The 26,014-nt window shown below is 35.2% G+C and overlaps 1 protein-coding gene across 1 annotated transcript in view; it reads left to right on the forward strand.

The window, feature by feature from the left end:
- The first annotated feature begins 11,986 nt into the window (after nt 1-11,986).
- Nucleotides 11,987-26,014, forward strand: part of LOC18422483 (uncharacterized) — a 30,606-nt gene continuing 16,578 nt past the window's right edge. Inside the window, exons 1-5 of the mRNA XM_006826888.4 lie at nt 11,987-12,279; nt 17,340-17,413; nt 18,093-18,176; nt 18,410-18,490; nt 25,757-25,837. Coding sequence (XP_006826951.1) covers nt 12,141-12,279; nt 17,340-17,413; nt 18,093-18,176; nt 18,410-18,490; nt 25,757-25,837 — 459 coding nt within the window. The 5' untranslated portion in view covers nt 11,987-12,140. The remainder of the gene's footprint in view (nt 12,280-17,339; nt 17,414-18,092; nt 18,177-18,409; nt 18,491-25,756; nt 25,838-26,014) is intronic.

The raw sequence follows: 26,014 nt of genomic DNA on the forward strand, positions 1-26,014 counted from the left end.
CGGCCACATTTTGTGGCCAAAGCCATAGTTTTTTAGGGACGGGCCGACCGGGGCGGACCTGGAAAGATTTTATGCATATGGGGTTTCCTGAAACTCTATAGCGCCCTCTTAATCCGATTGAATTTAGGAAACTGACGTGAGACAAGTTGGAGTCCTATTGTTACAAGTATGAGTTATATTTAAGATTTAAATATATGGCGGGTATCTTTTACTCCTAAAAGATGGGAGGAGATAGAGAGGCTACCTTCCTCATCCAATTCATTACTTACCATATTTTCGAGTCACTAAATCTTAACCCCTAGCAAAATCACCATAAGATTTAAAGGCTATTTTATTAGTGGCAAATAATTGATTTAATAAGAAACTCCTCCACTATCAATACTTGTTGTTTAGACCTACGCTGTAATGGATGGCATAGAAACATTACACCACATAACCGCAAATTATTCAAGTTAAACAGAAAACCAAGTAAGCCATATGAACTGAGTTTAGCAAAATAGGAGAGTATGTCATATATAATTTGTTTATCAAGTCATGAGGCATGATTGAAAAGGATTAAAAATAAAAAATTCGAAAGTCAAATAATAAAAGACTACCTCGACCTGAATAATTCACATGATAGTTGCTTTTCTCACTTAGGGATGCCGTAGCATAAAAACCATCCATTGCTTTTCTCACTTAGGGATGCCGTAGCATAAAAACCATCCATTTGGCAAGTGAAGAGCCAGCCAAGCCAGTGGTAGCAATGTCACTTTTTGCTCTTGTTTTGCCCCTGCTGCGGAATGATTGGATTTGTAGCCTATACAGAACATCGAATCACTTTTTGCCATAGTAGCAAGTGCTTTGATGTGTAGTTTATGCTACACGCTCAAATTGGGGCTTGCAACATCAAAACACTCACTTTAGAGGGTTTCGCAATAGCAAAAAGCCAGCAAACGTAGGCTTGAAAGCTAACAAGCAACAGCTAGCGAGCCGCACCCGTGTTATAATGAGAAGAAGAAGCTATAGACTCACTCTCAAAACAACGAGAGGAGTTTACTAAACCTTTGGAAAGGCCTCGTCTTAAATGTAAGGGATCGTCCTCTTTTTTTTGGGGACCAATCCTTATTGACCATTACATTGATTTTTAGGTGTATAGCTCAATTGCTAGAGCATTGGGTTTTTAACCTAATGGTGGCAGGTTCAAGTCTTGCTATACCCAAACCTAACTGACACTCCACTATGAGTAAGAATGCCATAGCATAAAACTCATCCATTTGATATGGTGAAGTCATAATTGGGGGCTTTATTTTTTTTTAACTAAATGAAATCAGATCTATTGTTATGGTTATAATCTTTTTTAGCAAAAGAAAGTATCATAAAATACATAAAAAAAATTAATTATCTCCAACATTATATATATATATATATATATATAATCTAAGAAATAAATAAACTTGAATATCTCAAATACCAATCATCTCACTACTGTACAAATTACAAATCTGAAGTTGAGAGAGAGATCCAGTAAGACTCCTGAAATCTCCATCAAACTTTACCACTTTCAACTCCTTGTCTTTTCTCCCTTCCCCTTTCAAAAAATTCTCCCATTATCTTCAAACCCAATCAACTTCTGTTATTCTCTGTCTCCAAATTCAAAGTGGTGGAGGTGGTGCCCATCCTCCAATGTATTAATCCTCATATTTGAAATTGGATATCAATTTTGACCAAAACAATGATGGATTAATATCAAGAATCAAATTGAACCCACAAGGATCAGAAGAGAAGCCTAAAACTTTGTCCCCATGGCTGGTGCAATATATGTCACAATTGTGCCTATTCAACAATAAAAAATGCTAAACTCAATCTAAAGCATGAAATATCAGCACCTCAAAGTGCCTATTCAACAGTTTCAAACCTCAAATTCAATTTAAAACAAGAAAAAACAGCTCCCCAGATCACTTAATTCCTACTTGTGCAAGTTTAACAGCATAATATGAACTGAAATCAACTTAAAAGACATTAAAGTGGGTACTAGTGAGAGAAAGAGCAATCAAAAATTCCCTCAAAGTAGTTAGTCACCATATAAAGCACTAAATAGAATTGTGCCATGCTTCTTGACACATAATACAACTAAAAACTCTCCTTTGTTGGAGTGCCACGAAATGTAGAGATCGAAACAAAGGCGCGAAATAAGAATCGATAAAACAATTTCTTTGGTACATGAAACTGCAAAAACATTCATTGATAGCATGTTACAACTGTAAAGGTTTCTGGTAATGGAAGCAGAGGTAGAGGATGATGCAACCTTAATTTTGTTTCATTCTAAGTGTAAGGTTGAAAGGGGACCCCTTCCCCCAAATCTATTGCTTTAATGGACAAAATGGCCTAATTTGATTGATTTTATTTGCGTTTGTGTGTGTTCTCACGTGCGCACATGTATGTGTGTGATGATCTAACCTTTACAAGGGTGGTTTACTTAATGGGTGTGGTTTGTATAAAGCCAATGCTCTAAACAATCAAAGTAGAGCGCACTTTCAAATAGTATTGAGAAATGTGATTTTAATACTGAAAATCTTTGTGATAGCCATAAAATATATTTTCATCATTAATTATAAAATTTAAAAGCTTCAAAAATAATGTAGATCGAGCAGATCTATGAAAAGTTGAAAATCTTGAAAATTGACAGACCAAAAATGCAATACAAGATGTACTATTTCCAAATCTTGAAATTCATTTTTTTTTTCTCATGTCCATGTATCTTGATATAGAGATATTTGGGCATCAAAACGATCTCTTCTAGTAAAATTTTTGAGGTAGGCTCTAATTTGATTGTTTAGAGCCTCAGCTCTATTTAAACTTTTTCCGCTTTTTCCTTATGGTTATTTTAAGGGGAATGGTCATGTTTATTATAGATACAAACCATTGAGGTGATTTTGCCCTTATGGGCCATTCGGATACGCGGAAATATATTGTCTGTAAAATATATTACTGGCGTAATACGTTACTGCGTAATACATTATCTGTAAATGGATTGTTATTGTTTGAGTAGTATTTAGATGCAACCTGATAAATACATTGTTATTGTTTGGCTATATCTTGAAGAAATATAGGAAATGCGTGACCAATATTTTACCAGCACGTGCCTATAAACTATCATTTCTTTCTTTTTTATCACAAAATTCTGCTAAAATGCAGAATTATCATTTCTTTCTTTTTTGTTACAAAATTCCACTAAAATATAGAATTAAAATCGTCATCACACCATTCTAAAAGGATTTCTAATAATAACATCGTCACCATTCCAAAAAGATTTTCTAAAAATAACTTGTACCATTTTACCGTCATCATGACACCATTTCCTACTTATTCTACATGTCTTTGACACTTACATGGCATCACAACATTGGTTTCAACATGATAAGTCATTGGAACAATATAATTGGAATAACATGATTTTATTATGAGAAGCCTTATTTTTATTTATTTTTTATAGAAATCTTTCAAATGTCTCTCTATATAATTTCAAATAAATAATAAATTTATGATACTAAATTCAAAATCTCTATGGCACGGTTAAAAAAAAGGGGAGAAGTTTGATTAGTGGACTATAAGGTTTTGTAATTGCACTATAAAATTTTGAGATATTGGAGAAAACTAAAGAGATATTTTATTTCAATTAAGATTTTAGTAATCTCTCATGATGATTATGTCGTGTAAAAAATTTTATTATGATTGTGTTGTGTAATTTATCTTTGATAATTTATTTTTATTTTTATTATTTATGTTTTTATATGACAGTTGATGCCTTCAAAGGGGACGAGATTAAAAGGACGAGATTAAAAAGGGAGGGATCACCTATGCTAGTTATTATGAAGAGAGGGCCTACAACTGAATATAGGCAAAAAAAAACACTTGAAAATTTCCTAAAATTACCCGTCACCCCGTAATAGATTTTTCACCTATCACCGGACGTAATAGATTTTTTGATTTTTGGGAAAATCTCAAGTAATCTCATTCTATTTCTTTATAATTAAATGTACACAAACAATAGAAATGTCATATTTCGTTCTAATCTATTGTCACATAATAGATTTCCAGGTACCCAAACAGCCCTTAGAAACAAATCTTGAGTTTGATCTTGATTTTCAATATTTCCAATTTTACCCATTTTTTTCTCCCACGTACGACATTACTATTTTTAGTTATTTTCAAAAATACCCAAAAATCCTTCCCACTAAGAAGCCCTCCCACTTCTTGTACAAAGGCTCTCTTTCATGAACATGGTATTTCCCTAGGCGAGTTCTCTGGCATAGACGAGCCAAAACAAGCTCTCTACTTTCATTAGGTTTGCTCCCTTTGGGAAAGAGGCTTGGGTCGCGGTGGTCGTACCCCACATCTTAGTCACTATGTTGTGGTTTTTCATTAATATTTTCAAATAAATAATGCCTAAACTATTTAAAAAAAAAAGTAAAGCTTGTCTTCCCTACTTAATTATCTAAAAGAGAGAAGAAAAAAAAATTTGCTCCCTCTGCACGTGTAAAAAAAAAACACGCTTTCTTAAATCTGCATGTTTTTTCTCATTGTCTTCACAATATCTAGAAAGACTAAATTAAATCCATGCATCAAAAGCTTTAAAGAGAGTTAGGGTTTTCTTTTCTGTTTTTTCTTTTTTTTTTATTTTTTATTTTTTTAGGAACGGTTAAAAGTAAGAGAGAGACTTGGGGGTTTCTCTCATTGGGTTCTCTATTATCTCTTATGCAGATATGATAATGAGGTAACAGAGCAGGGGTACCTAGTTTTTATCTTTTATTAGTGAACTATTGGTTCATTAAGGTCATTGTCTTGGAAAGGTTTCAATTTTCAACTGATTTTTTGTGTGTGTAGAGACCTTTCTTCGTTTAGATGATTCTTTGTTATTTTTAGTGGATTATTGGTTTAGTATGGTTGAATGGCTTCAGCCCGTTGACTTTTCTTGCATGTGTGGGGCCTTTACCTAGTTTTGGCCTAATTTACCAGCTAGCAATTTGTTTATTCCTGCTTTTCTTTGTAATATTATATACTTTTAGTCCTTTAATTATTATCTTTAGTGTCTTTGATAGTATTATATATTGACAAGATTTATGTCTTAGATTGTCTGAAATTTTTATTTAAAATAACTGTCGTGAAGTTCTGATTATCTCTAAGGAAAGTTTATATAAGATATCACCCTTATATTGTAAAAGTAAGGCGCACCTCATGAACCAATTAAAAAAGTTGTTCCCAACTCTAGGAAACCTCCATTTCATCATCTCAACCTCAATATATGGATATAAAAAAGAAGAGGGATTTCAAGTTATGAAAATAGCGTATTTTATAACGTATTATCTGAACCATCCATTTTCAAGAATTTCAAATATTTATAGATCTACATCAAGTTTAAAGCTTTAAATTTCATAATTGTGGAAAATATAGAAATATGCACTGATGTTTAGGAACAATATTTTCTTTCCTCTTATGTGTATCCATATTAGGAAGGTGGTTTATTACATATGTTAATTTCTTTAGTAGTACACAACTTTATAACCCTATAAATTGGGGTTCTTGTTCACATCTTTTATAGGCTTAATAATACATCTTCATGGGGGCTTAAGGTTCAATTATATAAAAATACAGTTTCTCACAATAATTAGGGTAAAAAATGGATTTTCAAACCATCACAAGGCTTTTCAATACCAAAACTAACCATCACAAGGCTTTTCAATACCAAAACTAAACATTTGACATGGTTTGAAGGTGTGTCTTAATTTGATTGTCTAAGGTTGAGGCCTTACACAAACCACAACCCTTATCTATAATTGTGTTTTCTTCTGCTCCGAATTGAAACTTGTGATATCGAGAGTTGGGCACTCACACCACTTAGTTCATATGGGCCCAAATAGACTTTCAAGAATCTAATTGGCTACTTTGATATGTATATGGTTCTTCCTTTGGGGATCAATTTTTGCAGAATAATAGTACAACTTTAGGGATCAATTTACAAAGAAATGGTACACTTTTGGCATGTTTGAAGAAAAAATTATCTCTCTTGAAAGTGGCAATATCATATCCTTATAAAACACAAGTTAAGAGCTTGTAATTTACATAATCATATCCAAACTACAACCGGTGGTGATGATTGGATTTAAGGAGTATGAAAGGATTGTGGACTTGAATCAATTAAATAGACGAATAATTCGATATCAACGTAGAATAGCAATGTAAACCCTCCGCTGATGATGATTCAGACAAATTGCATGAAGGTTTTGATCGAACTTTGATAATAGTGAGAGGAATGTAAGAGAATTTTTAGGGTTTTTTTGTTTTTCTAGTTGTTTTTGTGAAGAATTTGGACGATATTTTGGTGTTACTTTTTGGTTGAATTTTGTTAATTTTTAGATGATAGTATGTTAAGACCTCAAATTATTAGTCTCTCTCTCTCAAATTAGTATCCTTTCTCGTTTATACAAACATGGAACTGTACACTCTGCACCCTGGGAAGCAAGGCGGGTGAAATTTACAGAAGACGTGTCTTCCATTTCTTCGACTAAAATTGATCGAACTCTAGGCCACTCTGGAGTGAAAATGGCAATGCTTCCACTCTGTTTGGCCCTCTATTAATTATCCTTTAGGTGGTGTTTGGAAACAAGAAGTTGGATATGGAAACTGGGATTTCTGCTTCTGAAATTTTGATGCTGGAGATTTTGATACCAGATAATAAATAATGTGTTTGGCAACTTGTTTGGGAATCTAGAAAGTTGTATTTGGTAGAACTTGAAATTTTGTAAACCGGAGATCGGGAAATCAATCAGTTTTAACTGATCATTATGGTTTTCGTTAAAAAAAAGATAGTATTTATTTACAAAATGAATGAGATTTTGAAATCATAGCTCATCCATAATTGGTCTGGCAAAATTGACAGTATAGATCACATAAGTTACTTATAGTTCACAAGTATATCTCCTTTCATCGTTCCCTTCACAGCATCTATACCATGTGTCATTATCACATTCTTATCTTCTTCTTTTTTTCTCTAAACATTTTTATTATATATCCAGGTACCTTCTCACTCAATTAAATTACATGCCTTGGTTTCATTTCCAATTTTTTGTGTGAAGTTCTCTCTCCATTAAATAAGATCTTTTTCTCTCAACTTGAGGACACTTCTCAACATATGTGCAAATCTTGATGATATTGCTCAAGAGACTAAAGAGATATTCAAGAAAATGGTAAAAGAATAGCTCATGGCGCTGTGAATTATTCGACCCAATTCTATTTGCTTTTGTCTATTAAGCCTTTTTTTCTTGGCCATCCGCATCCTTTTTGCAAAGATCAAAGTTGCAGTCACTCATCTTAATGTTGGGTGTCCCATCCCATGTTGGGAGGGTACGAATGGAATTGTCCTAGTTAAATGGCAAAGATCAAAGTTGCAATCTCTCCTCTTAATGTTGGGTGTACCATCCCATGTTGGGAGGGCACCAATGGAATTGTCCTAGTTAAATAGTTAATATGGAAAAGTGGAAAAAAATGTAGATAGAGATAGATTACCTTTTAGAAGGTTATCGATACACTTTTAAATACGATAGTTATCAATTGGCTTATATACAAAATAAAAAAAAAAATGTAGGAGATATGGGTGGTTGACTCATTTGGGTGTATTGGAAAAAATACATGGAGCTTATTTGGCATAAAAGAAGAAGAAAAGAGAGAAAGTCATCCTTCTCCTAGAGGGCGAAGACGAAAAGAGAAAGAGATATCATTTTCTTTTAGAGAAAGAAAGCATCTAAAAAGAAAAGAAGCTTAGAGAGAAGATCCTCAAAAAAAAAAAGCCTTTGAGAGAGAAGATCATCAGAAAAGAAAACCTAGAGAGAGAAAGTCTCTAGAAGAAAGTCGATAGCCTAAGAAAGGTTGTTTCTTGGAAGACCATTTAATATGTAAAGTTTAAAGTGTATTTGATCTCTTTCTCCTGTGAACGTAGCCGAAAAAGGTGAACCACGTAAATCCGATACGAGCAATATTTATTTCTTTATTTTTTTATTGTTTGTTTTCCCACTCAAACACACACACACATCGACTTTGACATATTTTATGTTCCATATCCTGTTTCTACGGTGCATATCCGCATTTGTGCGAGAGAGCTCGACTGGGTGAGCCCAACACTTAAGTTATTCTTTAATGGGTTTTTACTGGAAAAGACTTGCAAAAGGCCACATTACTAGGCTCTCTTCTTTCAGAGCCTTCTCTTAAAAACCCATTTTCATTGATTTCCATCTCTAATCTGAACATATCCCTATTGAACCTAAGAGAAAAAAAAATAGTCTAAAACAAGAAATTGGTTGTTCCTTTCATTGAGCTTCAATAACCTATGGGCTCGTATAATCTTTTATATGTTTGTGTGTGTGCATGAGTGTGTGTGAAGGAAAAATTTTAAATGATTCTTTCCACGTCCCCCCATTCAAAAATAAATAAATAAATGCACACCCCTGAAAAATGCCACAAAACCATCTACAACCCTACATCAAATATTTTTTTCATTTAATTTTTCAAATAGTATGCTCTCTATGGGTTTTTTGGACCATCCAAACAAGACCTAAAATCCATCATCATCATCCAAACCTTATCCCAATGATTTAGGGTTGGCTACGTGAATCTTATTCATCAATTCTTCTCTATCAAGGGCTATATCCTCAATAAGACCAAAAGCCATAATATTTTTTCTCACAACTTCTATCCATGTCCTTTTCGGCATTCTCCTTGTCTTTTTAGAACCTTTCACTTGAACCAAATTGTATCTCCTAATCGACATTGTATTAGGTCTATTATGCACATGGCCAGCCCATCTAAGCCTATTTTCCTTCATCTTATTGTATATTGAAGCCACACTTAAATTCCATTGTATTTATTCATTCTGAATTATATCATTTCTTGTTTTTCCATTCATCCATCTGAACATCCTCATTTCATTCATGTTCATCTTATAGATATGTTATTTCTTGACTGCACAACATCTCGTCCTATAAAGCGTGCCTGATCTTATAGCCGTCCTATAGAACTTTAGTGCGATAATCACATAAAATTTCTAATGCACATCTCCATTTCGTCCCACCCAACTCTAATTTTATGTGCAATATCTTTCTCAATCACTCCATTCTCGTAGATCAGCAATCCTAAATATCGAAAACAATTTTTTTTAGATATTTCTTGACCATAAATATTAACTATTTCCTTGTTTCTACTCATATTATTATTAAACTTACATTCCATATATTTTTTCTTAGTCCCGCTAACTTTAAAACCTATAGATTCTAGAGCATTCATCCAATATTTTAACTTTACATTGACGTTGCGTCTAATCTCATCATTCAAATAATGTCATCCGTGAGCAACATAAACCACAGTAGCTCATCTTGCAGGTGCCTGGCTAACTCGTCCATAACCAAAACAAAGAGATATGGGCTCAACACTAACACTCACAATAGGCCCATTGTCACTGAGAACTCATTGTCTCTCCGTTTGTTGTCGGCACATTAGTTAGCACTCCCTCGTATATATCTTTTACTATATCAATATAGCCTCTGGCAACTCCTTTTTTTTTCCAACACCCACCAAAATAAATCTCTAGGTCCCTTATCGTATGTTTTTTTTAAATCTATAAAGACCATATGGAGATCTTTTTCTTTCACCATAAGTTTTTTAATCAGTTGCCTACGTAGGAAAATGACATCGATAGTTGATGTCCCTAGTATAAAATAGAACTGATTTTCTGATACACTTATTTTCACATCTTAGTCATTGCTCAACCACTCTCTCCCACATCTTCATAGTGTTGCTTATAAGTTTAATCCCTTGTAGTTCATGCAATTTTGTACGACTCTTTTGTTTTTATAAATAGGTACCACAATATCTGTTTTCTTTATTTATCTAGTATTTTCTGTGTTCTCAACACTTTGTTGAACAGCTTGTCTCATTGCACTCCCAAACCTCTATCAAGATACCCTTTCTTCAAGCTTCTTTCACTTTAGATATCTAATCCTGCAGATGTAACTGTGACATCCCCCCTCATTTATGTCAAAGATTTCTCCTAATGTTGTGTTCCGATAGTGTTCGTCATTTAACAATTTTTTAAAATAAATTCTCCACCTTTCGTTGACCTCGTCATCTTTCACTAGGATCCTCTCATCTAATGCATCTAATGTGGTCTAGATCCTTATACTTCATCTCTCTTATTTTTGCTAGTTGTAGATATATTTTGACCTTCTATTGTCTGTAGTTTATTATATAGATTATCATATACTTTAAATTTAGTATTATTTATTATTTTTTAATATTTTTCTTAACGTTTTATTTTCTTCTAAGTTTTGATCATTTCTATTACATTGTCAAGTTTTATAATATTATCCAAGCTCCACATTTTTTTTACATTGCCTAAAATCTAATTATAAAAATTAAAATTAATTTGCATACATGAACATCATTTTTCCTCATAACTCAACCTAAAATATTTTTTTACTAAGTTAAATGAAACTAATATTATAGCCATGAAGGACATTTGTTTCACACTGCCCTAGAATGGGACCCCCATATTTTCTATGGGTGTAGAAATCTATCTAAGTCATACAAAAGTGAATTTGAAGCTCTTAAAATGGTGAAAATTCGACGGACCTTGCTATGAAAATTCGATGGACCTTGGCTATTTTGAAACGAGTAAGATTGACCAATTTTAGGGTTTCAAGATCTAATTTTTAGAGAAATATAGCCATGGAAGAAAAGGGGATGTGTTTGCAAAGTTTTGGATTCTCAGTACATCACCTATATGAATTTTTGAAGTGAAGCCACATGCAGCCAAGGCTGCGCCACAATCTTTTTTGAACATGAAATCCGAAGACAGGGTGCGTAAAAGTACAGGCTATACTCCACATTTTCTCGTTAAACGTGGGAAGAGTTATATGTGGTGTTTTTAAAACCAGACATATTTTTATCCACTCGCCAATTTGGATGGGAATCAATCAGACCGAACCGATTTGGAATGGTAGGAGTCCCGACCCAATTCGTTTTAAAAGGCCACTCTTTTATTTATATATATATATATATATATATATCCATGTTTTTTTTTTCTCTTTTTTTAAGCTTATCCAACGTGCACTGAGGTCCCCTTAAATCCCACCCCAAAAGCCTTATTTTTATTTTTATTTTATTGTTATTTATTTTAATTTTTTTTGGAGAATCAATTCGGATCGATTTGGACCCTTTCTGGATCTCCAATCGAGCAATCCAATACGAATTTATGGGGCACCAATGGAGGTTTTAAAACATGACTTGAATTTTTTCAAGAACATCTCTGACTCGGATCAATTTGAAAGCAAAAAGCAGTTTTGAGCTTCAAAACACTACACCTAATTGTCCCTCGAATGGAGAGTCCAAAATAAATATGTAGAGGACTTAAACTGGAGTATGCAGTAATTCATTTTGGAGCATTTAGCTTACAATCTACTCTTTTTTTCTTTTCTTTTATTTGCTATATCAATGCCAGCGATGAAGAGAGATGGTAAAAAATAAGCGCCCGCGATGCTGCCTCGCACCAAAATCCTGCGGGATCACCAAATCCTACTCTACGGAAAACTTCACGCGAGTCACTGTAGCACAATTGGAACGAAAGTGGAAGATAATTTATCTAACAAGCAAAATAGTAGCCGGATTTCCCTCTCTCGTTCAATCGACGTCAAAGTGACGCCTTGCTTGAAGCTTGTCCGCTGACCATGTGGAGAGAGAAAGAGGAGAGAGAGGAGATAAACATGACTGAGAAAAGAGCGAGTAAATAGAGAGAGAGAGAGATAGAGACACAGGGGAGAATGAAAAACTAGATAGAGGAAAGAGCGAGAAAATAGAGAGAGAGAGAGAGAGAGGTGTGGCCAAATATAATATTCGAGATCTAAAGAGAGAAAGGGGAGGCGGCAGGGTAATTATATTTAGAAAGTTAGAGAAAGAAAGAGGGGGGTTGGTTGCAGAAACAGAGTCCAAAAGGAGAAGGAAACAAGACGAGAAGGGCCGAATATCGAGCCTATGGAATCCTAGGATTGAATTGGACATGTTGAACCTCCCACCCTTCTTCTTCTGATTCAAAACCCTAATTTGTTGTTTCCTCAATGGACGTCCTCAATAAGCTTCGGCACCTCGATGCTTACCCTAAGATCAACGAAGATTTCTATAGTCGGACCTTATCAGGAGGCCTAATCACGATATTCTCATCCATTTTTATGCTCTTGCTCTTCTTCTCTGAGCTCAGTGAGTGATTTTGCTCTTTGGTTATGGATTCTGGTTTTTTGGGTGCAACGGCTGAGATTGATTTATTGAGTTCAGAGCGTTTTTTGTGGATTGGGGTTTAAGAATTCTATATATTTTGTGTTTGTTTATTTTCCAGAGGAATAATGGAATGACATTGTTAGGTTGGATAAGCTTTTGTTTTTGGGAATGATTTCCAATTCATGCTTTTGGGTTTTCTCTTTTATGTTGATTTTTGGAATTTGTGGAAGAGTAGGAAACGTATTCATGATTTAGTACAATTCAATTTAGTTTTTGTTCAGATGCATCATAATGATTTCTTGTTTAATAAATGCTTTCCTATTCTCCTCTTTTTACTTCGGCCTTTCTTTGAAATTCCTCTTACTTATAATTAGTCACATAATAGATTAAAACTAGAATCTGAGAGTCATATAGTAGCTTATGATTAGAATCTGATTGATGGATAGGAAGAATTTTTGGGTCGTTTCAGTAGAGATCACATTTGATTGCATAATGCAATCAGGTTACGTATTTGCTTATATTTTTTACCTAGTTTTTTAGGGGAAGATCCTACCATATTTAGTTGGGTACCTGCTTCAAATATCTGAAAACTGATTACTGAGGAAAGGGGCTGATGCCATGGTGGTAGCACACCCCATACCTCAGTTGCACTTTGTGGCTTCCATTCCCATTAACAGCTTGAAAACTACTGGCTAATTCAAAAAGGGGTAGGGGCCTGTCATCCCCACTGAATTACCCAAAACTCAGTTGCATGTTGTGGCTTCCATTCCCATTGACAGCTTCAAAACTACTAACTAATTAAAAAATGGGTAGGAGCCTGTCATCCCCACTGAATTACCCAAAAAAAAAAAATGATTACTGGGCGCAACTTCTACTTCCAAATTGGGATTACTTTGTTGTGATTCCAATGTGGGAAAACGTACTTCCATCTATATTATTTGAGGAATATTTCACATCATTTTTATGGATGTCACCTTAATATCATGTCAACCCCCAAGTCTCCAACCCATTCATAGGATGATCCTTATGGCCATGCTCTTTCCATGACTATGTGGACCCCTAAATATATGGATGAGTTAGCGAATTTTTATTGTGTTATAGGTGGCAATGGGTCTCTGTTGGTTCCTCCCACTGTTTAAGTAATAATTCTTGTGTCTTTTATGCTATTGATGACAATAAGTTGCTGCTGATTTGCCCCACTTGTTCTAGTGATAATTTCAGGTATATTACGAAAATCGACAAGGACAAGTAGTTGTATAACAAATAAGTAGTGATTTTGTATATCTTCTTTTCGGTATTGTCTTAAACACAACAAAACCCATTTCACTTATATCCCGTCTTTGTTTCTGGTGCCCATGAAAGGAACTTGAATAGATTTGAACAAGTTGGTTTGGAGTTACAGGATCAATATCATTTAACTATTATGACATGTTATCTGTTACTTGTATAATATTGCAAGAGTTGATGTACTTAAGTGTCTAATGTAATTGTTCCTACTATACAATAGAATGGAAAGAAGAGGAGCAGAACATTGCAAGTATAGCATTCTTGGTTTATCACATGTCTGTTAGGAGATTAAGATCTCAACTTTGGGGTGGATTCCTTTGGAGTCCCAAAGAGAGGCATATTCTCTCAATCTTTCTTTAGTTTTGTTTTCTATTATTTTGTCTGTCACTTCTCCCCAAATCATTTGGTATCAGAGCCTTGGTTCCATACAGCGGGATGCTATAGGAAACATCTGTGAATCCATTTTTAGAGCAATTATTGGTACTAGAACTACTCTGCAATTGGCATATTAATGGAATACTATGAAGAGGAAGATAAAAACTCATCCTCCAATCCAAACATTAATCAAACATCACAACAAGCTCCCTAAGTTGAATTGGTTCAAAGGCATGTAGTCCAAGTGGTGGAGAGTGCAAGAAAATTTGGCATTGCTGCCGGTTTCCTAAGATTACATGGCTTAATTTGCATATCTAAATTTTGTTGGATTATGTTCAACAATTGAGAGTTTGATGGGAGAATTTTTGGTTGTCACAAAGCAGAGAAGACAGAGAAGGAAGATTTTCAAATTCCTTAACCTCAAGCCCAAGCTATTCCTAACCCTGGAGAATGTACTTAACGTTAACTTTTTTATGTGGTTAGGATTTATTTTTTAGGAAACAATAGAGTTAGATTGATTTTGATGTTGTAGAGATTTTAAGGTGTTTAGGTCATTTGGAATTGTATTTTGTAAGGGCAATTTGGGTGTAGTTTATATAAGGTGGAAACCTTGTAGAAGTAAGGTCGAGACGTTTTACACCGTCCATTTTAGTTGGACAATGTAGACTTGACACATTTTCTAAGCCAATATAAACAAGGGACACATCTTTTAAGATTGTGTCAAATCTACACCGTCCAAATAATATGAATGGTGTAGATTACTACAACCTTACTTCTACTTGCAAGGTTGCAACTTTAAAAAACTTTTCCCTTTATTTTTTTTCTTTTTGTTGATAAATATATGATCTACTATAAAGAGAAGGACAGGAGAAATTTTTTTTTTTTGGGACTTTTGAAAAGTTAGTTTAGGATGGATTCCCTTGTGAGGCTCGAGATGAAGCCTAATATCTCAACTTTGGGGTGGATTCTTTTGTAAACTCTGAGAGAGGGTATATTCTCTCAATATCTCTTTATTTTTATATGTTATTTTGTTCATTCTCTTAAATCAATGATGTTCTTTAGGTTGTAATGACTCGATTTGTTTGTCCACTTCTTTACTAATGACATGCCTTCGAGCACTATGACATACATGTGCTTTTTGGTTTGCAATTGCTTTTTAGTATCTAGCTCTCTGCCACATTACATAAGAAAGAAATCATCTACACATTCATATTTGTTTTGTTTGTTCTTTTTTGATGGTTACCTGCTACTAGTTTGTTTCTAAACACATGGGGTAATTAAGGAAACTTCCTCTACAAATACATGGTAATGCTGAATACACAGAGGCCAACATATAAGTCAGTGTACCAAAAAACAACGGCGGTGCCTAGGCTGCCGGGGGTCCAGGCCACCCAACGCCTAGGTGGCCGCCTAGAACTTGGGCGGCCCAGTAGAATAAAAACCATGGGATATCTAACTAACTGTTTTAGGGTCAGATTTTGTGTAAAAAATTCGAAAATACATATTGAGACATATAACACATAATACATAATATATAGTCCATTTACAACTTACTAACCATAATTGCATACATTTCAAATTCAAAAATCAAAGTTCAAACTTCAAACCATTAGACATTAGAGTATTAGTACCATACTACCATAGTCCATTCCATAATCCAAACTCCATGTACTCCATAGTTCATACACACAGTAAAAATTGGAAAATATAATCCAAGACAGCATGACATCGAACTTCAAACTTCCACCTTTGAGAAGTTTTCCATTTTCAAACTATTCTAAAAAACCCTCTAATAGCCCTAAAAAATCTCCAAAACTAAATCTAATTCAATGGGTGATGTTTGGATCGATTTCTTGTCACTTTGAGAAACCCTTCGATCCTATGAAAACCTCAAAAATGCTAAGATTTTTGAGGTTTTTCTCTCTCTAAAATGGTTCAAATGGGTTTTAGGTTGGATATGAATTTAAACATCAAACTTCCACCTTTGAGAAGTTTTCCAATTTCAAAATATTATAAAAAACCCTCTAATAGCCCTAAAAAAATCTCCAAAACTAAATCTAATTCAATGGGTGATGTTTAGATCGATTTCTTGTAACTTTGAGAAACCCTTCGATCCTATGAAAACCTCAAAAATACTAAGATTTTTGAGGTTTTTATCTCTCTAAAATGGTTCAAATGGGTTTTAAGTTGGATATGAATCTAAACCCCTTATCTTAAAAAAAAAAAAAAAAAAAAACCAAAAATGCCCTTCAACAAGGATAATCCAGCAGGGCTAGGCGTTGGGCGCCCGCCTAGGTTAGGGACAGTCCACCTAGTTTGCCCGCCTAGACTTGGGCGATGCGCCCAGGCCTCCGTGGAGGCAGGCCGCTTTTTGGAACACTGATACAAGTATTCAAGGCCCGAGCTGGTCCACTTATGTGCTTTATATGAAATTTTGGATCTCTTGTAGTTCTTTGAATGCAGTTGGTCAGGATTTTAGATTTTGAAAACTTTCTGTTTGTGGTCTACTATCTTAAAGCATATTAGGAACGACATATATATTGACTTTTCTTTCTTTTTTTTTGGTAATATGGGATGCCCTTGCATATGATGAATGCATCCTGAGGTCCTTAGAAAAGTGAAGATCCTTTATTTGCGAGCTCTTTAGCGCTAAGAGCTACGTCAAGGTATTGGAAGGCCTCTGCTTTGTTCTAGCTTCCTTTGTAAGATGCAGCAGTATTACACTAAAAAACTTTCAGAAGCTGGGAAGTGTTTTTCTTCATAAGGGTCTTTGCCTTTTGCAATGGGTTTTGGATACTTTCTTGTGCATAGGCTAGTTTGTTTCATGGCCTTTATACTAGGTTTGTGGTTCCTTGTTGGCATTTTGATTGAGTCAATCATGTCACCATTGATGTCTAGTTATTATTTTAAGGCTGGACTATTCTCCTTTTCGTACATATTGTCTATCTATTGAAGGCAATGCTTTGCATATTGAATATATGAGGACTTATCCATAAAAAAGGAAAGAAGAAATAGAATGCTCTTTCTGGAGTTTTGGAATACTTTATTTATCCAAGGAGCATTCTTTTGATCCATCTTACTAACTGATAATTTCTATTTTAATGTTTGGTGATTTTGCTCCTTGAGATTTGCTTGTCCTCTGAGTCTTTCCTGTTACGATCAATGTGATGGACTGATTTTGTCCCTATGTGTTCCAAACATTTATGTTATCTATGGTTTATTTTACATTCAATCAACTATTCATGTATATCATTAATCCACTTCATATGGAGTCTTCGAAGTGTTGGATTTCCTTGTAACTTTTATTTTCTTGTCGCCTAAAATGTTATCCAAACACTAGTTATCCTCATTCTCTTATGTTGTTTTCTTTATTGTTGCAGGATTGTATCTTCATGCAGCTACAGAAACTAAGCTGATGGTAGATACTTCAAGAGGTGAAACTCTTCGTATCAATGTAATATCTTGTTTTCCCTCCTTGTAGTACCTTACTGTCTTGTTGAATATACGGTTTCAGTATACTTGGCTAGCTTTGTCTAGTTTGATAAGAAATATGTGACCATTGATTTGTTCAGAATTGCTTAAGATCTCTAGCTCAGTTATAGATGTCAGATAATATTGGAAGGATCCAGGAGCTATTTTTTATTATTCTTTGTTATTCTTTTAGCATTTAGAAATTTCCTCTTTCCCTTTTTTCTCAATTTCTTGCTTGTTTTACTCTTTTTTTAATTCTAAGTTCAGAAGTTTGCGTATATTGTGAATGGTTGAAAGACCATTTAACATATTTCTGAAATGTAATCTTCTAGTTTATTTCTGTCATAATCCTCCAAATATCCATTGTATTGAAGTTTTGATTATGCATTCTTATGCTGGTAACTACTTTGGCTACTTTGTCATAAAACTGCTTGGGAATCTTTTAGTTCAAAAGTTTGCCTTTTGCTGCATTTGGTTGATGTTGAACATTTGGGACTTATTTCCTATTGTTGCTTTTATGACAACTTTTGGGCTGCCATAGGTATATTCATCGTCTGGCATTCCATTATTTGTCGATTTGTTCTTTGGTGTAAACTTTCGTTCTGGATTTCAGTATCATTTTTATTGATTTGATGATTGGGTCCTTTTTTTTTTTTTTACAGTTTGATGTTACTTTCCCTGCACTTCCATGTTCGATTCTCAGTCTCGATGCTATGGACATCAGTGGAGAGCAGCACCTTGATGTGGTAAATAGAATTATAAATCAAAAGGATGGCTGATTATTTGAGTTGATGGACATGACATGGTTATTTGAGTTTATTTTTGTAAAATTCATTAATTCTACACTACATGGTTATTTGAGTTGTGGACATTGTGACTACCATGTACAAGCAGATAAAATGAGAGTTTTGCATTTTATGTTGGATAGGTTAGTTTGTCTTCTACTTGTTAATTTGTGTTCTGTGCCTTTTCTTTGCAGAAACATGATATAATAAAGAAGAGGATCGATGCTCATGGTAATGTAATTGAGGCTAGGGCAGATGGAATTGGTGCACCGAAGGTCGGTACTTGGCTACCTTTTGTGTATCCTGGAGGAGCTATCTAACATTTTGTTAAAGTCTTTGGTTTAGAGTGTGCCACGGTGATCCATACTTTCTTCATTTTCAGAAGTTCAAATAGTACTCCGTCTGGTTCTGACCAAAGTTGAGTCATTAACATTTGTTTGAATAAAAATTTAAGAATTAGGATTGGCTAAAGACATCTGAGTACTTAAAACTCAGCCAGCACCTGATTTGAGATGACTCTACCTAGTCCCAAGTCTAGTGGGCGTGGTTTTAGCCAGTGATTGTTGTATATTTTAAGCTACTTATTTTATTACCTATTACAAGGGAGCATGGTTTGCAAAATCCCCCTATCTAACCGTTAACCGCCTGCTTAGATCGGAACCGGCCGGTTCCGGTTTTGGGCGATTAGGGTGATCAACCGGTATTTAAAAAATTAAAAATTAAAAAAATTGTATATAAATTCTCAAAAATAAGGAATTTGATTTGTAATGCATTTTTAAATATTCTTTATATCATGGTAAAGATTAAAAATTTTGGTTATTAATACTCAATGTTACATTTTCCCATCTTTTTTAGAAAATTTTAAAAATAGCCCTTGAAAAATATAAAATAGGTTAAAATCCATTTTTTTCATTAATTTTCAACTTCATTTGAATTTGTTTTGTTTTAATCCTTCTTTCTATCGTTTCATATTTTAGAAGATTTTTTTGTATTTTTTTTTATTTTTTTTCAACACTTTTTTTATTGCTCAGGACTTGCCCGGTTAGAGCGGTTGAATCGGCCGGCTTACCGGTTAGGCCGGTTAAACCGCTTCCAGGCCCATGTCCGGTTAACTGTTCCGGTTCGATTTTGCGAACACTGCAAGGGAGTTGTTATGCTCGAGTCATTGTGTTTCTACTTCTTGAACCATCATGCAGCATGTTATGTTGTGTTTCTTTGCAATAGATGTACTACAATACAATATTAAGGCTTGCCTTGTAGCCGAAAGTCAAAACAAGCAACAGTTCAAAAATTCGGATTCCACTGCCTAGGCAAGCGGCTAGTGTTCACGCTGCCTAAACAGAGAGGAGGGGGAGTTGGGGCCATAAATATGCTGTTGGGTTTGGGTTTAGATACCAAATTGTGTATCAAGTATTAAAAAAAAAAAAACCTATTTTGAGATGTTTTTTGTGTTATTGTGTTGTACCATTTTCAAACTCATGCAGACATGCGTTTGAAACTTGAAATTGAATTATGGAAACTTTAGAATGTTGAAACTTGCCCAACATTGACTTTTTATTGATCATTAAATAGTGACATAAACAATATGTCATTACATGCCAATATGCCATACTCAGCCCATATTTCACAATCCGCACCAACCACTATATACCAGAAATAAAGTCACAAAAGTCAAAACTCAAGACTTCCATTAATCCAAATTTCAAAGTGAGTTTCATCATCAACTCCTCCACCCTTAGCACCAGGAATACCACCATCTCCATCTCCACGACCACCACCAGCTGCATCTAAATTTAATGATGATGCCAAGTCATCATTATCAAAGCCATCCTCTTCCACATATTGCTCTTCTTCCTTGGTCTCCTTTGAGTCAGCCTATTCATCCTCATCCTCCTTCGTCACTCTCCTAATCGTCTTCTTTTTAGATTAATATCTTGTAGCCCACACAGGGCGCAATGGGATTCCAGCAGCCACGCAAACTTGGCTTCAACTCGAACTCTCATTAGGGAAAATCGGATCATCTCTAGCACTGACTAACCATTCACCAAAATCATCCATGTGTGTTACAAAATTCACCAAAGTCATCCATGTGTGTTACGAAATTCACCAAAGTCATCCATATTACAAAATGGGGTCAACACCATCAATTTGATGGCCCTCTTGATGGCTCTCATTCAGCCTCATTTTATGCTGAATGTAACAAGATTGTTCAGTCTCTTTTGCTCAAGCTTGTTTCTGTTGGCCAATACATGAGTGCGTGATTAGCTCTTAAAAAAATATAGGGCTTGGAGCTGCCCTAAACAGGCAAATGATCATAGGACTTTGGAAGTTTTGAGTAATAGGAGACTAGGGCAAATGGACAATGAGATAGTTAATAAATTTGCCTCAAATGTGCTAAGGTTGCACTCGCAACTAGATGTGCTGCAAGTCAAACTCAAAATGCGTATGTCCATCTTTTCCAAATGCTTGACACTTTCTCTCTGTGTGGCCACCATGGAGCTACACTTTATTAAGAACACACAGAGTATGTAAGTATTCTTAGTTTAGATTGCACTATGGTGATTTGTACTTTTATCTTTTTAAAAAGTTCAAAAAATAGGATAGATTTACTACAAAAAAAGTAAGTTTTGTACTTACATGGATAGATCTTGTCATGTGCTTATTGCTATATGCATGCGAAGTGACTTCGTTGAGAATCTATACTTATCCAACTCAAATGACAGTTGGTCTTGGATGTCTGGCTTCAAGTTTGAGTCTCATATGTTGCTCAATTTGAATGCGTCCATGATCCAACCCATAGATTCAATCTCATAATCACTTTAGAAATACGCAGGGTTGGTATAAAACTATGCTGCACACGAGGACCTCTGCAGCTGGCTATTCTATTTATCTTCCACAATATTCAAAATGGGTATTTTCTTTCATCATGGCCAAAGCACTTCGTGATGTCTTCCTTGGCAGCCTCTATTGCATTGTAAATATGACCCACTGGTAGTTCCTTCTCACCATTCCCCATGCGGAATCCTTCACCGTTGGGTTGAAAACTTGGAGGGGGTAAACAACCGCATTTCAAAACCGAGGTTGAAAAACAATCTCAGCTCCTCTCTTCCCCTTTGCATGCTTGGGCCACTTGCTTTGGGTCCGTTCTTTTCAGTGAGAAATATGCTCTTATACTCGTCTTTCTGGGTGCTTATACTCGAAAATGGGGTGTCTACACTGGGCCAGTATAGACTGCAACGACAAATACAAAATAGCAAATCTTTTCACCCTTGACCTCACTACATTGTTTATGTGAACTTCATCGTGGCGAAGACCTGGCTGTGGTTGTATATAATAAACAATGTGATGACTGTCTTTCTTCATTGTATCCACCCCCTTCAACTTGCTTACTGCCTGAAGCATGAGTTCAATGCAGTACACCGTGCAGTGTTCAAAAAATGGTGAATTTTCACCACCACTACATTAGCAGCCGCTATATTGACTGCAGCCATATCAGTCGCTATTTGTATCACATTTTGTTCACCCAACTTCTGTGTACGTTAATCTACTAAGCTAAGAATAAAATGTGCATCATGTATGCGCTTAGATGCATCAATTGACCTCGAAAACATTGTCTTCATTGGACAATTCACCCCAAATTACATAATACTTTTCATCCTCCTATCAGTCCATGTGTCTGTCATTATTGTTACGCTACTTCCTCCATACATTCTTGTGGGATTCATGTATTCATTTGTGAACCTCACATCTTTATTTAGTAAGGACTCCATGAGCTCATAAAGTGTAGGTGCCTTCAGCCATGGCCCAAACTGGCCCACTGCTTCCAATATTGTTTGGAAGCTCTTCAAGCTGGTGACATTGGGGGAATTGCTTGCTCGATATATTCTTCGGGCTATGTACTCACACACCCACCCGACCGCCCCTATCTTCATTAAAGAAGGTCTATATAGTAGTCTGCCCCTTTTCTCAAACCGCAGCGTCGGAAGTAAAATTGGAACCTATAGCCCTTTTTGCTCGAGCCCTCTTCAACCCAAACCCCCAATGCCTGGTACTAAAGCCCACAGGCTCCCCTTTCTCAGCAAATATATCTTCTTCTTCTACTACTTCATAAACATCAAGTGATCATACAATATCATCATTTTTTTTTTCTTCTTGTCATCTTTCTTCCTTTTGGCCGATCTTAAATTGGCCAACATCTACTCTTTTCATCAGGCTACATTCCCCTCTTTAGCCTATCATATCTTTCTTGAGTCCATTTATGCTGGCATAATCCCACTACAAATTAGCATTTCACCTTATTCTTGTCATTTTGGTTGGGTAACATTGCATATTTGCAACCCAAGCCAACTTACCTATTTGATCCCAGAAGACAACATTGTCACCTACTCAACAAACAACCATCCCAACATGAAAAATGCACAGAACGGCCAAAAAACCTAATCTTGAATGAATATACTGGAAGTATTGGATACAACAAGGCGAACTAAAGTATTGAATAAAGTAACCCCAATCCTGGAAAATGTGGTCAGGAAACCAAAATCAAGTATTGAATAATGTAACGGAACCTAAAACAGTATTTAGTACTTTACAAACTGAAAACTAGAGTAGATCACCACACAAAAACATAATAACTGAAATATTGGTAAAATTGTCTAAAACCAAACCAGGTATTAAGTAGTAGTAAATAATTTACAAAACTCAAGTATTGATGCAAACTCAAGTATTTATTTAATTTGCAAGACTCAAGTGTTTAACCTAGGATGCAACAAATCAAACTCAAGTATCGAATAAAGTAACCCAACCTAGAAAATATTTAACAATATACAAAAGGGATTGTATACAATTGAGACCATATACCTTTGATACAAGGAGGTCACAATTACTTGTAACCATTTGATATGAGATCTGATAGCTTGGGTGTGTCACAAAATTCGAGAGAATTTCTTTTGAACTTTGAGCTTGGTCAATGGAATAAATGAAGTCAGCCAATTTCATATTCAATGTTCAAGATTAATTATGACTTCCTTGTGCCAATGGTAAATGGTCTCATTGTGTACTTTTCCTTCAACAAAAGCAGAAGTAGAAAATCACAAAACAAAAACCCAATCATCCAAATATTGAAAAAAATACTTACGTTGAACCAAATATTAAGAAAAAATCATCAATATATGTTGAAAACAGGTAATAAATTAAAAAAGAGTTATAAAATCTTAATAAATATCAATTAAATCAAACCCAAACCCAATCTTGATAAGGGACAACAAATCCAAAAACCAAACTTCAAGAAAAAAAATACACCAAAACAAAAATCAAAATTGAAAACAAACAAGTGAAAACCCAATGTTTAAAAATATCACCAAACCCTAAACCCAAGATTGAAATGTGCTGATTTTTGGGAAAGTTAATAAATGTTGTTGAGCTTTGGTTGCCGTAACGCCATTTTTGCCACCACTTCAAGTTTCACAAACAATCGGCTTTCATACTTTTCTGCAAAATTGGAAGGTCTGAAAAAAATTTCAATCTTCAAAAGAATATCAAAAAACTTGTTTTTTATTTATTTTCTTTTCCAGAGTCCAGGAAAATATTATTATTATTATTATTTGGTGGAGGTTTTTTTTTTGCCCATAAAGGATTTTCTCTCTCTAGAATCCAAGCAAAGATCTTTTTTATTTTTGGGTGGATTTTTTTTTTGGATGGGGGTGGGGGGTGGAAGCCAGGTTGGGAGGTGTTTAGAATACCCCCCAAAGCCCTCTTACGCCCTTTTAAGAGGAGAAAATGACCTAAACTACCATTGCCAGAGACCCAATTTTCGTCCGTGGACAGGGGCATCAAGGCTCCTATGTTTTGGGAAGAGGCAGGACCATGTGCCAACCAGGCAACTAGTCAGTGCCTCAGCCCAAAAGGCGGGTGCCTTTTGTATTGGGTGCCTTAGGTGCCCCTCTAGGACTAGGCTATACGCTTAGGGTCCTCAACCACCTGGGCAGTGAGTGAGACGCCCATATTTTAAACATCGACAAGTAATATCTCCATTGAGTCACTTATCAAACCAGCGTTCCGACTAGGACTTGGGATAGTTACTTGGGCGAGGCCGAGTTGGGGCGTATTTTATAGCAACTTGTCCTACCCTTATTAAGGAGGAAAAAATATAATAAAAAAAAAGTAGAAAAAATAGGAAAACACCACCATATTATTTACAATTAGTTTTTGGATGATATGATAGTTTTTAAGGTGATTTGGGAACTTCCATATTTTCCCATTTTTTTAAATTTTTCAGAATGTTCAAGATCTAATTCAAAATAACCATCTTTTATAGAGTTTTTCCATCTTTTTAGACCTCTGATGATTTCAACTACCTCTTTTTATGTTCTTTCCTCTTTTATGTACTTTCTTATTTTTAACTTTTTTTTTTTTTTTATACTTTTTTTTTGGCCTTTTTTGGGGTTGTGTAAGACTCGGTTGAGTACACTGGGAATCGGCCAAATCACTCGGCTTGGCCAAGGGCCAAATCCTTGGCCGAGTTGAGTTTCTGAACTTCGTATGATAGCCCCAAATTGGCATACTTTTTGGGATCTTAATCAGCCTTTATGGTCTTGATCTGTGCTTTGATCTGTGCTATATTAACTTTAACCACTTAAATACAATCTTAATTAACTTTAACCATCTGTGAATTGTGAACCGTTCTAAATATATCAATACAAACTTTACAATCCTCTTGTAATGCATCTTAACATCCCAATGGAAGCCTTGTAATGTGAAGTCATATGCAACCTTCAGCGTGAGGGATTTTTTCCGTGTAGCATGAAACGACCTTCTGACATGAGAAAGCTCAAAACTTTGTCTTTGACCTCTTCTCAGGCTATGCCCTTCCCCAATCCTAGAGACTAGCTGCATGTGGATTTCCTCTCCCAAAATGTGAAACATGAGCTTAAGGCATCCAATTGGAGGGCTGTGACTAGCCAACTATTATGAATTTGCTGTGATCATCCTTGTACTTGAGTGGCCATTTATTGTAAACACTTGGTCACCTAGATGAACTATATGATGAAATGAGAGGGAAGTCGGTATTTTTAAGGAGAATTGGGGACAACTGTACATCTCTGGCTTATCTATAGTTTCCCGTTGAAGAGGTAATGAGAGAAAGTACTTTACATATATTTCGAGAAATGTTGCAAGGGTCACATTAGGAAATCAGGTGAAGCTTTGAAATGTATCTCGACAGAAAAGGCTTTTTCCCCTGTATTGAAAAGAAATAAACAGATTTTCATTGAAGCACATGGCTTATCTGTATGGGGAAAAAAGTATTGGGAATAGGAATACCATTGTTCTGCTTGATCAGAATTCAGAATAATTACAGAAGAGAAAAGACTAACATGGCCTCATATATGTTATTACTGTGTACATAAGTACTGTTTATAGGATTCCTTTTATGAGCAGGTTTGCTTGTTGTTACAACTGGAAAATAAACTCACTTCTTATATTACTTTTTTTCTTTGGTTCTATTTACATTGCACTGGTTGATTGTGTCGTCTATGTATGTGCAGATTGAGAAGCCTTTACAGAGGCATGGTGGAAGGCTTGAACAAAATGAAACATACTGTGGTTCTTGTTATGGTGCTGAAGGGGTATGTTCTCCTACACGGTATTATGCTTACTATGCCTTATGAGCTTAGAATGAAATAGTTGGCTTATGTGATTTTTCTCCGGTTTTCACCAGAGCATGTCCAATTGCTTGCTGTGTTTGATTTCTTAATGATTCTATTTTTACTGGTTACCTATTTGTTTTGATCTTTAATTTATTC

Source organism: Amborella trichopoda, chromosome 4 (assembly GCF_054954075.1).
Source record: "Amborella trichopoda isolate Santa Cruz 75 chromosome 4, AtrichopodaSantaCruz75HAP2 v2.0, whole genome shotgun sequence".
Classification (NCBI taxonomy): Eukaryota; Viridiplantae; Streptophyta; class Magnoliopsida; order Amborellales; family Amborellaceae; genus Amborella; species Amborella trichopoda.